Raw genomic sequence first — 12,835 nt, 5'->3', positions numbered from 1 at the left:
CAGTCTTCGCGGGGGGCGACTGAGCGGTTATGTTGGGGTAACCGTTGCCTTACGACCCGACAATTGAAGCAGCCCGGGACCCTCGGGCGGCGGTCGGGCCGAGTCCCTAACCAATGAACCTAACCTAAGTCCCTACGCAACGGCCTACCAACTAAAACTCCGCGTTGACCCTCTTCGGCGCATAAGGGACGACTGCGGGCTTCCCCGAGACAGCAGGTCCGAGTCTTCGTCCGCGGCCGCCCCTGCGCGGTGCCGCCTTGCGGCCCGTCTCCTAAATGTGGGGGGGCTCCTAAGCCCCTCGCACCGAAGGACGCTCTCAGCGTCAACGGCAGCATGAGGTCAACGCCACACTGCCGTCCATCCCGGGGTCAACCGAAAATGTGCAAGAAATGCACAAAAATGCACTAGGGCGGACAGCCCCCTGCTGCCCGCCGACGACCCCCTTCGTGGCCCCTATAAGTCGCCTCTTACGACAGGCAGGGGTTTACCGTGGTGGTATTCTCCAAACGCCCCCATTCCACAGGGCGGAGCTTTATGTTGCCTAACCCTACCACCTATAGAACAGCGAAACCGCGGCTCGCCGCCCTTCCGCCACCTTTTTTTTTTTTTTTTTTCGCGGAGAAAGTCCCTTTTTACTACCGTCCAGTCTTCGCGGGGGGCGACTGAGCGGTTATGTTGGGGTAGCCGTTGCCTTACGACCCGACAATTGAAGCAGCCCGGGACCCTCGGGCGGCGGTCGGGCCGAGTCCCTAACCAATGACCCTAACCTAAGTCCCTACGCAACGGCCTACCAACTAAAACTCCGCGTTGACCCTCTTCGGCGCATAAGGGACGACTGCGGGCTTCCCGAGACAGCAGGTCCGAGTCTTCGTCCGCGGCCGCCCTGCGCGGTGCCGCCTTGCGGCCCGTCTCCTAAATGTGGGGCTCCTAAGCCCCTCGCACCGAAGGACGCTCTCAGCGTCAACGGCAGCATGAGGTCAACGCCACACTGCCGTCCATCCCGGGGTCAACCGAAAATGTGCAAGAAATGCACAAAAATGCACTAGGGCGGACAGCCCCTGCTGCCCGCCGACGACCCCCTTCGTGGCCCCTATAAGTCGCCTCTTACGACAGGCAGGGGTTTACCGTGGTGGTATTCTCCAAACGCCCCCATTCCACAGGGCGGGAGACGCCGGTCAGTCGTCCACCCGGCGTCTCCTACGTCTCCTCTGACGGCGGGAGGGATCGGCCCTCTCACGATCCCTCTCGGCGCTCTCCTTCTGCGAGATGACCGCCTCGCAGAAGTGGGCCACCGCACGCCAGGCCTCCTGGCTGCCGACCATGGAAGCGACCACAGCCGGCAGCGAGAGATCTCCTCCGACGACTGACACGAGAGCGCTGCGCTCATCGTCCCAGGCTGGGCAAGACTCCAACGTATGTTGGGCCGTATCCCGCGGGCAGTTGTCACAATGGTGACACACGGCGCTAACCTCCGTCCCTGTTATCTGACACAGGTACTCACCGAAGCACCCATGCCCGGTGAGCACCTGTGTCAATCTAAATGTTGCCGCACCGTGGCGCCTGTCCAGCCACTGTGCAAAGACAGGACGCACTGCCGCAATGGCCCGAAGCCCCGCTGACGGGGCCTCCAGCCTGAGACGCCACTCCTCTACGGCGGCTCGCCGTAAGGAGGCCCTCTTGGCCTTCACCTCCTTCAGGGTCGGACGCTGCCCGCTCCTGGACGCCCCCTCCCTCCAATGAAATGCATTGGAGAGAGCTTTGGCGTCCAGATCCCAGGGCAGGAATCCGGCCAAAAGACAGGCCGCCTCGTACGAGACCGTGCGGTACGCCCGTATGGCCCGCTGCGCTACGACCCGCTGCGGGCCCCGCAGGAGAGCGGCAGAACGCTTTCCCAGGGCGTCAGCCCAAACCGGGCTGCCGTACAACGCCATGGACCGCACGACCCCGTGGTACAATCTTCGACAGGGGATACCAGGACCTTCCAGGTTGGGCAGCAGGCTAGAAAGAGCGCCCGCCGCCCTGGACAACTTCGTCCTCAACTTTTCGAAATGGGCGCGGAAATCCCATCGGCTATCCAAAATTAAACCTAAATACTTCATCGTTTTGCCGATGGGAATCCGCACCCCCTCAACTACGATGTGGGCACCGGCCGGTGGCCCCGCCGAGGCCCGTGGAAACAAATGGCCTCGGTCTTCTCGAGGGCCACCTTCAAACCTAAACGCCTGATTCGGCTCACTACGTGACCGGTGCCCACCGCCGCCAGGGTCGCGGCGTCCTGGAATGTCTTGGACGTGGCCGTGACCAGCGTGTCATCTGCATAGCACGTCACGCCGACGCCCCAGAGATTGGCACCACGGAGCACCCAGTCGTACCCGATGTTCCACAAGAGAGGGCCTAGAACCGACCCCTGCGGGACACCGCACGACATTGCTCTTCGGTGCCACCCGTCGGCGCCGGGTACATCACGTACCTGTCAGAAAGGTACGCGTGCACCAGACGCCTGAGATAGGGCGGCACGACGTGGTACCGCAGTGCCTCGTTAATGCATGGCCAGGGGAGCGAATTGAACGCATTAGAGATGTCAAGGGAAACTGCAATAACTATTTTACCCCTGGCCACTGCTTCCTCCGCCTGCGACTTGACCCGCAGAATCGCGTGGACGGTAGAGCGTCCACCCCGAAAACCAAACTGATTGTCGGCCAAGTTGGGACCGACCCTCTCGAGGTGCTCGACGAGGCGCGCGTGTAAAATGCGCTCAAAAAGTTTGGCGACCTCGTCGAGCAACACGATGGGCCGGTAGGCCGACGGCGACTCTGCGGGTCTCCTTCCTTCTTCAGCAGGACGAGCTTCCCGGTTTTCCAACGCGCCGGGAAGACGCCCTGCACCATACAGGCGGAGAATAGGCGGCGGAGCCATGGCCCCAAGTGCTCGAGGGCTAGCACCCAGGCTTTCCCGGGGATGCCGTCGAGACCCGGGGCGGTGTTTTTGCCCCCGCAGCCGAAACACTGCCGCCCGCATTTCTGCGGGCGTAACCTCTGGAATATCCCCTGCCGATAACGACGATGACGCCACTTCCGTTGGCGCCATCGGTGGAGGAGTGGTATACTCGGTGGCCGGGAACAAGGCCGCGACTACATTGGCCAGAAGATCAGGCCTGAGACTCTGCGACAGTGGGGTGCCGCCGATCGAAGTTTGTTGAACACTAGTCTGTATGGCCGCCCCACGGGTCCGCGTCGAGAGTCTCTAAGAACTCCTTACGTGCCGCGACCTTGGCCCTATGAATGGCCACCCGCAGCGCTCTTTTCGCCTCCTTGTAGAGACCGTAGAGCTGCCGCTCCTGGTCCTCGTGATTCTGACTGCGAATACGGCGGCGGCGATGTCTGGCGTATCGGCGGCGCGAAGCCACGCATGACGCGCGCAACTGCGCTAATTCCGCCGACCACCAGTACACCTCCCGCCGCGGAGGACGACGGAGCGCCCGGGGCATGGCGGCGTCGCAAACATCCGACATTGCCACCCCGAACCACTCCGCCTCCTTCTCGACCCGCACCGGACCCTCCGGCGCAGGGAGCCACGAGACTGCCAGAGCGGCCAGCTCTAGGGCCTCCTTGTCGAGGCGTCCTAGAGCCCACCGCGGGCCGTCCTGTTGAGGGGCACTCGGTCCAACACTATTGGGCCGGATACTCGGGGCGCGGAGACGTCGAACCTAATATAACGATGGTCCGACAACGTCTCCACGCCCACGAGGACTCTCCAGCCCTGGACACAACGTGCGACGGCGGGGCTCCCAAACGATAGATCCACAATAGACCCGCCGTTGTGCCGCACGCACGTGTTCACCGACCCCTGTTCAGGACGGCCAGGCCGACGGAGATCGCCCATTCCTCCAGGACCCCACCGCGAGCGTTGGTCGCCGGCGAACCCCAGACCGCGGACTTCGCGTTGAAGTCGCCGGCGACGATCGTCGGGTGAGGTTGGCCCTGCTCAACCAGAGCCCCAGCCGAACGAGAAACGTTTCGAATTCGGCCAAGGGTCTGTTGGGGGGAAATAAACTCCTACTATCCACAAGTCCCCCAACAGAGCCGCGACGCATCCCTGGCCCTTCTCGACTTTTGCGAAGGGCGGGGAGCCAGCGGCACCCTGGGTGATGATGGCCACCGACCCGTCGATGTCCCCTACCCAGTTATCGCGGGGCGGGACAAAATACGGTTCGGCGACCACGGCCACTTGCACCGACCACTGCGCCAGGCTTTGGGACAACAGGTCCTGGGCGCGGGCGCAGTGGTTGATGTTCGCCTGGAGGAAACTGAGGTCCATTATTGATGGACGATCTCCTCCACATCCATCTCGGCCGCTAACTGCACTTGTTGCCTGCGGCTGGGACAGAACCTCAGCGGCAGGCGGTCTCCTACGTGGGCGACGTCGTGATTTACGGGAGGAGGCAGAACACGCCTTCCCCGATTCGATGCCCGGCGGGCTTTCCACTGGTGGCACACAAGGTGCAATTCGGTGTCTCCTTGCACTCTCGGGCCTTGTGCCCCGGCTTACCGCAGCGGTAGCATAGTCCGCTGCGGTCTGTGGGCAGTCGCACACGTTCCTGACGTGACCCTGCTCGAGGCAGCGGTAACAACGCATAGGGCGCGCCTCGAGCACGGTCACTCTGGCTACGACCCACCCTATTTTCACGCGGGCCGCCTTTAACTTCTTCGCCACCCTAGTTGGTACTTTGGCCCAAACGGATCCCATTCCCGACCTGTCTGGACGGATCTGTCCCACTTTGATCGACTCCGCAGCACACTCCCCGGCACTGCAGAGGGCCGCCTTGACCGTCTCTGGGGTGGCCGCGAAGTCCAGTCCCGAGATCCGCAGCTCCGAGCACTTTGTAGGTCGGGATATGATGACGTCCTCGGTCGCAAAACATTCTCTTAGTCGGGCGGCTAGAGCATCAGCCTTTTGCTCCGATTCGGCTCCTGGGACCTCATAAAGCATCGCCCCCGTGGCCGCGTATTTCGGCTTGAGCCTGTCAATGTTTAGGCCGCTAAGGTCCACTCGTTGTTGGGCGTTCGTCAATACCCCGGCGTAGGTAAGGCCTTTCTCGACAGCCGCCGGTGTCAGCGAAATAGTGACTGCGGCTGACTTCGGCGGCCGGAGCTTCGGCTCGGGGCGTTTCGCCGATTGCCGTGGCGCCAGGGTTTTGGTCGCGCTGGTCTTACTTTTCTTTTTCCTGCTCACGACCTCGGTCCACGGCGTCTCCATTGATGCCGGAGCTGGCGGCAAAGGGCGGGGCTCCGGAGGGACGGTGCCGTCTTCTTCTTGTTGCCCTTTTGGGGCTTTGGGCCTGGCGCTGTTTTCTTTTATTGCAGCGGTCTTCGTCTGCTTGCCTTTAGTAGCGGGTTGCACTAAAACGGTCGCCGTTGCCGTTGAAGGTCCAGCGATGGCTTGCGGCGGCGCACTTGACGGTCCGGCTACTGGGGCGGGAATTGGGGGAGCGGGGGCTGTTTTCTTCCCCTTGCCCTTCCCTTTCTCCTTCTTTGTCTTGGGCTGCGGCCCTCCCACCAGTCCCCCGCCACGGGGAGTTGTATGTCCCCAGGGGTGGATTTCCTCTTCTCTTCGTGTGCAAGAGGGGGTCTCTGAGCTGGCCCCATTAGTGCGGACTCTAGCCGGGCCTGCACCCTTGCTTCCACCATGGCTAGCATCTCCTCTGTGGTGGTCCTGCTGCTATTGGCCGCCTCCAGGTCTTCGGCCGACGGCGGAGGGTGGCGTTCTCCTCTTGAAGCGCTTTCATGCTGGCTTCCAGGCGGGCGCTGTTCTCCTGCGCCTTTTTCCGTTCTTCTTCGAGGCGCGCAATGACGGCAGACTCGGGTTGCTCAACGTACCGGGCGACGAGGTTGCTCACCCGGTTGAGCGCCTCTTGGGACGTGCCCTTAAGGTTGCCCGATTTACGCATGATTGCGCGCACGATATTCCCGCACTCCTTGAGGTCCTCCTTGAGGACGGGGCGGTCTTCGTCCGTGTCATTTGTCCTGGGAATCGGCGACTTCACAAAGCGTAGGCGCTCCTCGATTTCCTTTTCGGCTTTTTGTCGGGCCTCCTCCCGCTTCAGCCTATCGCGTTCCCGCTGTGCCTTTCTTAGCCCGACGTATTTTCCGACAGAGGGGTTGTCCCCTTCCCCTGCCGTCGACTGTCAGAGCCTTAGGCGCCGGCTCATCCGTGTCACTCGTACAGAGTGAACAACTATTCCTTGAGCGGGAGTGCCTCCTCCAGAGCCTCCCGCTCCGGACAGAGGAGACACTGCTGCTCGACTCCGAGTCCATATCAATTGGCCTGTTGGTATCGGCCACGTCTTCGATGGGCTTAGCGCCCTTCTTCTCCTGCGAAACGTCTGCATCAACAGGCTTGCGCCCGTCGAACTCCGCCTCCCCTGACGGAACCGGGGTAGGCAACCGCGTCAAAGTTATAATGGGTGTTTTAAAAAGATCAAATTCCATATTTGTTCCCACGAGTATGGGGGAAAGGGTGGTCCGCCCAGGCAGAGCCCCTGTACCTGGGTAAGCCTAGCGTAACCCGCACAGAGTGTCGGCCGGTACTCTGGCGGGGTCGCACTCGAGACCGAACTACCCATCGGCCATGCATCCCTCGCGGTGCGCCGCCGCTTGGGATTCGGGGTGATTTTTATAGAGGTTTTCTTCCTCGCGGTCCGGGCGGTTAAGCCAAGACCCTCGGTCCAGCAGGAGCGCGAGACATATCCACAGACCTCCACACCAGATTACGATCTACGACGGCGACAATGGGAGAGGGAATCCCCCCCACTGCCTGCTCGGGGTGGGGTGAGTGCACACCGATTCCGTCGTCACCCCCGGGACAGAACCGGGGCCGCCCGAGATGGGCCAATCTCCCTGCACTGCGACACGACGGCCGCCGCAAGAGGCGACGACCGTCAACCAGCACATTTGTCAGGATATTCGCCAGCGCGCAGATCAGCCTGATCGGTCTGATCGACGCGCCGTTGCCCAGGGTGCACCAACGAGGAGGTTTCCTGACCTAGCACCCCGCCCTTCCGCCACCTGTGTTTGAAACCATTGCTAACCTAAATTGATAAAAAGAACTTATTAGAGAAATTATAGAAAAAAATACTTGTTATTTTTTAAATATTGCCTGTGGTTACTGCCGTTCATCCCGCAACAGCGCAATGTAGGTAGAATGAAACCTGACACTATATTAAGCATCATTTAAGCTCTAGTACGGCGCTATATCAGTTCACACTGCGCGCCTACAGTGGTGAAGACATTAATCACCTCTTACGACAGGCAGGGGATCTTCCGTGGTAGAAATAGCAAACAGCAAAATCTAGAGTGATGCCTACTTGCTATAAATATTCGCAGCAAGCAGTCGTCTTAAGACACACCCTTACCACGCCTTTTTACCCCAAAGGGTATTGCAGAAGTCCAACTGGGGCGCCTAGTATTCGGCAAGTGTGTTCCAACTTCCGTCTCATGATTTGGTGTGAGTCAGTCTATTGCCCTATCGGGTATTAATTTTAGCCTCTTGGCGAATATTGAACAGTAAAACCCAATATCACTTTGAGCGACCTAGGATTCGAACCCGAGAGAGCGATAGTCGTACCGCCCGTGTAATACTCATCTACAACTACGCCATCGACGGCTAGAAGTGTTACATTAATATTAATATTGGTTATATAGTATATCCTCTTTGCATGATTAGTATTACATAGGGCTGACCTTAGTCGAACATTTTTCGTTATTTTAAGTACTTTTGCAGGTCTCCTTCTGAGAGGTTTCCCAGCGAATACTATCCACCTGTCAGTGTCACCAGTGACTTGTAAGGATTCTAAGAATTACAAGTATGATTCGCTGAATTCGAATATTCACATTAATCGTATATTCAATACTTTCTTATGCATATAATTAATTAAAAAACGAATTATAAATATAAAAAATCGGACAGACTATGTGAAATCGTGACTTTTAGATGCATTATGAAATTGACACTTATTTTCTATCTCTAGAATGCAAATGTCGCAGCAAAGAGATAGTTGATTAATCCAATCCAAAAGTCCAATCAATCATAATTCAGTCTATTTTAGTATATATAAAGCAAGCAATTAGGCATCTAATATTTTCCAGGTATAAATTGAATTAATCGAATCATCTCAAAGGTGAAAAGAATCGATTCGAATGATTCAATATTCAAAGTCGGGCACCACTAAATCTAAAAATGACATTTGAAGGGTGACAGTTGAGGTGACTTGGTGAAAATGATCTGAGATATTCAGTTTTTGATAAAAATTGCAATTTTAGACAGTAAAATTATGGTTTGTTTGTAAAGTCATGTATATAGTGTTTGAAAATGAAAAATCAATTATAGTCCGCGTGTTAATATTATTTAGTAAAATTTTATTTTAAATTCTGCACCTAACCCGACTCCAATATGTGGGTTTTCGGCTACGGTTCTTTAGTGTGGAAAGCGGACTTTAAATATGAATTAAAGTTGGTGGGATACATAAAAGGTTATCTTCGGAGATTTTATCAACACAGCATTGACCATAGAGGATTGCCTCACAAGGTGAGTGTAAGACATATAAAAAAGCCTGACCAGCTCTATCAAAACGTTAAGAAGAATCCTAAGTATTTCAGAGAAGTAATAAAAAAACAATAACAAAATTCATACCTTAACATAAATTACCATATATTCCTTTACTTATTACCTCTTTGTAGTGATGGCAATGCTATTTCGAATTAATTTCATTAGCGTGCTAATTTTTATCTTTTAGCATGTTAATGCTAATTGCTAATATGAGGCATGAATTAAAATTGTGTGAATTATAATTAGCGAATTATATTTTGCAAATTGAAAAGCATAAGAATTAACAAATTGCACACAATCAACGGACAAAGTTTAAGCATTTTTTTTTTATTTAACTACAATTTACCTTCTATACATTTTATTAAAATATATGATATTAATTTATTACAGAATATAGAATGAGAATATACAGGCATAATCAGCAAAATATTATTGTGTGCAATATTTAGTAATTTTCCAAAAATATTAACAATTTAATGAGTCACTCTGTGCGACGTATCTCTCACGCCTTTTTCTCGCTCACTCCTCTACCCAAAACAGGCCGCGTTAGCATTAGTATGAAATTTGGCTTGGAATTTATTACTATCCCTACGGACGCTAAGGATGTGTTGCTATTGCGAAACGCGCTAATGACAAATTAATTAGCACTTAATGAAATCTAGGAACTGTATTTAATTTGTGAAATGCTAAATGCGATTTAGCATGCTAACAATTAATGCTAATGCTAAATAATCCAGCACTACCTCTTTGCAAATTTCAGCCTGGACGAGTAGTGACATTAATACCGAGTGAAGATTCCAGCACAGTATGGGGTGTAGCTTATAAAATAAGGACTGAAGATATAGAACAAGTAACAAAACATCTAGACTTCCGAGAGAAGAATGGGTATTCAAAACAAACTGTAACATTCTATCCTAAAGATACAAAGCATGAGCCCTTTGACTTGACACTCTATGTGGCTACAGAGGAAAATGATTCTTATGCTGGTAAGATTTATAATTCAGTATTTGGGCAGCAAAAAACTAATAATTTGGTGGTTTGAATGATAACCATAATTTATAAATTGCTTTTGGAGGCAGCCCCATATCACACAATATTTGTAATTGTATTTTAATAAATTTTCTATTTTACCTTTCCTCTTCATATCTCCATCCCTTGTAACTGCTAGCATTCGATGATTATAAAAAAAAATGTTATTTTCTACTAGGTATTGCTCAGGGCTTGCCTCCCATTAAAAGTTTTAGCAGTCATACATATGTAGCACTGTTTCTATGACACCATAATCTACTTAAAAATCATCAATAATTCAAATATCCCCTAGGAGAGAACATTACTGGGATAAAAACTAGTATATATGTTACTTCTTGTCATAGCCTATGTGTTTGCCAAACTTCGTCTAAATCCATTCAGCTATTTCTGCATTTACTTCTAACAAACATCCAGATATTTTTGCAAACAGAATTTATAATATTAGTATGAAGTATGATTTCTAAGATATAATTCTGTTTTTTTAATTCTACCATTACAACAGAGTCAAAAGAATTGAGGGGTCTAGATCTCAATCACAAATAACTTTGCTAGATACCTTGCCAGCTTAGAATAAAGAGAAAACTGCTGGAGGCCAAAAATATTTTTTCATTGACTACAGTACAACTTTTGTATTTCCAGGTCCAGCCACAATAGAAGACATAGCAAAGCAAGTAATCAGCTGTACAGGCCCCAGCGGTTCTAACAAGGAGTATGTTTACAAACTAGCAGAGGCCATGCGGCAGTTAGCACCTAATATACAGGACGAACATCTGTTTGCACTGGAATCAGCTGTTAAAGTTCTGGATCCTGATTTAAAGAAGAGTTGAAGTGAGAAATACAATGCAAATATATGGACAAGATTTCTGTATGGTGATCTGCTTGTTGCATTATGCTGCATAATTTAATAAGCAAAATGGTGCTTGCTTTACTATTAGGTTACTATATGCTGTTAGTCTTCCTTCTAGTATATTTCTTTATAGAATTTGTCTATAATATATATAAAAATGTTTTACTAAACTCACAAAACGATTGTGTATTGCATAAATTTACCTTTGCAAAGATGTCATCTAAGTAAATCATATAATTCAATAGGATTGTCAATATTGTAGACAAATTCCATTGAAATTGTACTTAAAATCATTCCAATGCATTGTAATTGGCTTCACACTATTTCTTATCTGTATATGCATTCTCTAAGCCTAGTAATTACTCTACATTAATGACATGTACTTAATAATTTTGGTCTTAAACGGACATTACTCCCAAAAATGATTCTAGAAATTGTCAATTATGATAGAATCTTGATAGCTTAAGAAACAAATTTGAAAATAGTTAATAGAATTGTCCAAGATTTTTACAATACTATATTGTAATATTAGAATCTGGAGTGATTTTGATTAAAATGAATAGAACTATTACTTCAGAAATACTTTTACAAAGATTTCATAAAACAACCAACCGGTAAAACTGTCATTGACCATCTGCCTTGGTCTGTTAAAGGGTCAATGTTTTTTTAGCAAACAATTTCATAAATACCTTCACGAAAATATTTTTATCCTAACGGTAATATAATCAGGAAAGCAAAACATCATATAATATAAATTCTCTACTTAATTGTTAGTAATCTTGTATTTAGTACAATTATTGACGATTTTAACGAAAGATATTAAAAAAGAGTGCTTTTTTCAAAATTTGCAATTTTGCCTTTTGATATACATTATTTTTCAAAAATTGTGTTAATTCATGTTACAAAACAAATTATGCAGTTATATCAGTTTTGTTTTAACCATTATAGTAATTTCGTCGTAGTAGTTAGGAATAGCACAAACTACCCAGGTGAAGGTTGCTGGTTCAAAACCCAAGGCTCATACCTCAGACTTTTAGGATGTATGTGAAGTCTGTCAACCTGCACTGTCAGCGTGGTGGATTAAGGCTTGCAAACCTCATTAGTAGAGGAAGTCCATGCTACCTCAGACAGTACACAGGGTCATTTTGTCATTGCGTTAATAAATAAAACCACATACTCGTTGTGACCTCTGCTAATATTGTGCCCAAAACCATCTATGAATGACGAATATTTTCACCAAAAATCCCGGTTTTAGTTTTCTGATTTTTTTTTATCATTTTGTAATTTAGTGTTAATGTGGTGTATGCGATATTGTATTTCTAACTGAAAGTGTGGTGTTGGCGCTTCGAAGAATTCTCTTAGAAGTAGTAGTAGTAGTGAAACTAGGGTGTGTAAAATAAAATTACTTTTTATTGATACCTTTGTTCGGTACTTACATTTTTTTTTATTTTACGCCTTCAGCTCGAGTAACTTTTTAAAAAGAATTAAAATAAGTATGTGTTGTCATTAAGTAACGCAATATCAAAATAACTCTATATAAGTTGGTATTATTATTTATAGTAAATTCCTTAGTTGAATGATTATATACAGTTTGAAGACTTGAAAATTACAGTACAACTGTAAAAGCACTTATTATTGTTATATTATATTATTTACATAATTAAGCAACAAATAATCATCCCAGATTATGGCTGTATTACTCCTATTTGTAAGTGAGAGCTACTAGCACCAAAGAAGTATAGCTAATTTTACATTTGATGAAAATATCGAACTAAAAGTTCAAGACAGAATCATATTCTCATCTATTTATGTGCAATGATTTTGTCAGTGAGATACTTCGACTGCCTACCAAACCTTCCGTCATAGTAACAGTCTAAATTAATAATATCTAGATGTCGAAAGCAAACCAATAAAAATGTAAAATGTGAGCATAACGGTCCAACTTTATTCAGATTGGTTTGTTTTGGTGATCGCGTTTAAGACTGTGGAATAATTTCGGGCGTTAGTGTCTTTAAACAAGCCTTGTTATTATTGATTCCAATTCTGAAAAAGAAAATGAAGCCGCGTTTCTATTACGCAAGTTACGCAGGTATGACGTCACTTGCGTGTAAGTTCATAACTCTGCATTAATGCATCTTGGATGCTTTGTTCGTTTCCACGGCTTGAGCTATGTGTAACTGGCGTCTTGCGTGTAGGCTAGTTGCATAATGGAAACGTGGTTTATATTTTTTATATGGGTACGCCAAAGTAACCCCACGGCACCTGATAGTAAGTAGAGTGGGGTACAATAGAATGTCGACTGACGAGAAATGATTACCCCTCGGCAGCCGACACAATTATGCCGGCTTGTTGGAG

General features: G+C 49.1%; 2 protein-coding genes across 2 annotated transcripts in view; one reads left to right on the top strand and one right to left on the bottom strand.

Annotated features, from left to right (window-relative positions):
- Positions 1 to 8,254: 8,254 nt before the first annotated feature.
- LOC115454285 (putative glutathione-specific gamma-glutamylcyclotransferase 2) lies at positions 8,255 to 12,829 on the top strand. The gene is made up of 3 exons (XM_030183033.2): positions 8,255 to 8,583; positions 9,365 to 9,590; positions 10,273 to 12,829. Exons 1-3 carry the CDS (start codon positions 8,449 to 8,451, stop codon positions 10,458 to 10,460), a joined length of 549 nt encoding a protein of 182 aa, XP_030038893.1. The 5' UTR covers positions 8,255 to 8,448; the 3' UTR covers positions 10,461 to 12,829.
- Positions 12,457 to 12,835, bottom strand: part of LOC115454693 (HEAT repeat-containing protein 5B) — a 16,033-nt gene continuing 15,654 nt past the window's right edge. The window contains exon 22 of the mRNA XM_037447509.1: positions 12,457 to 12,462. Coding sequence (XP_037303406.1) covers positions 12,457 to 12,462 — 6 coding nt within the window. The remainder of the gene's footprint in view (positions 12,463 to 12,835) is intronic.

Source organism: Manduca sexta, chromosome 6 (genome assembly GCF_014839805.1).
Source record: "Manduca sexta isolate Smith_Timp_Sample1 chromosome 6, JHU_Msex_v1.0, whole genome shotgun sequence".
Taxonomy (NCBI): domain Eukaryota; kingdom Metazoa; phylum Arthropoda; class Insecta; order Lepidoptera; family Sphingidae; genus Manduca; species Manduca sexta.
The sequence above is the reverse complement of the archived record's forward strand: the minus strand, read 5'-3'. Positions and strand labels throughout refer to the sequence as shown.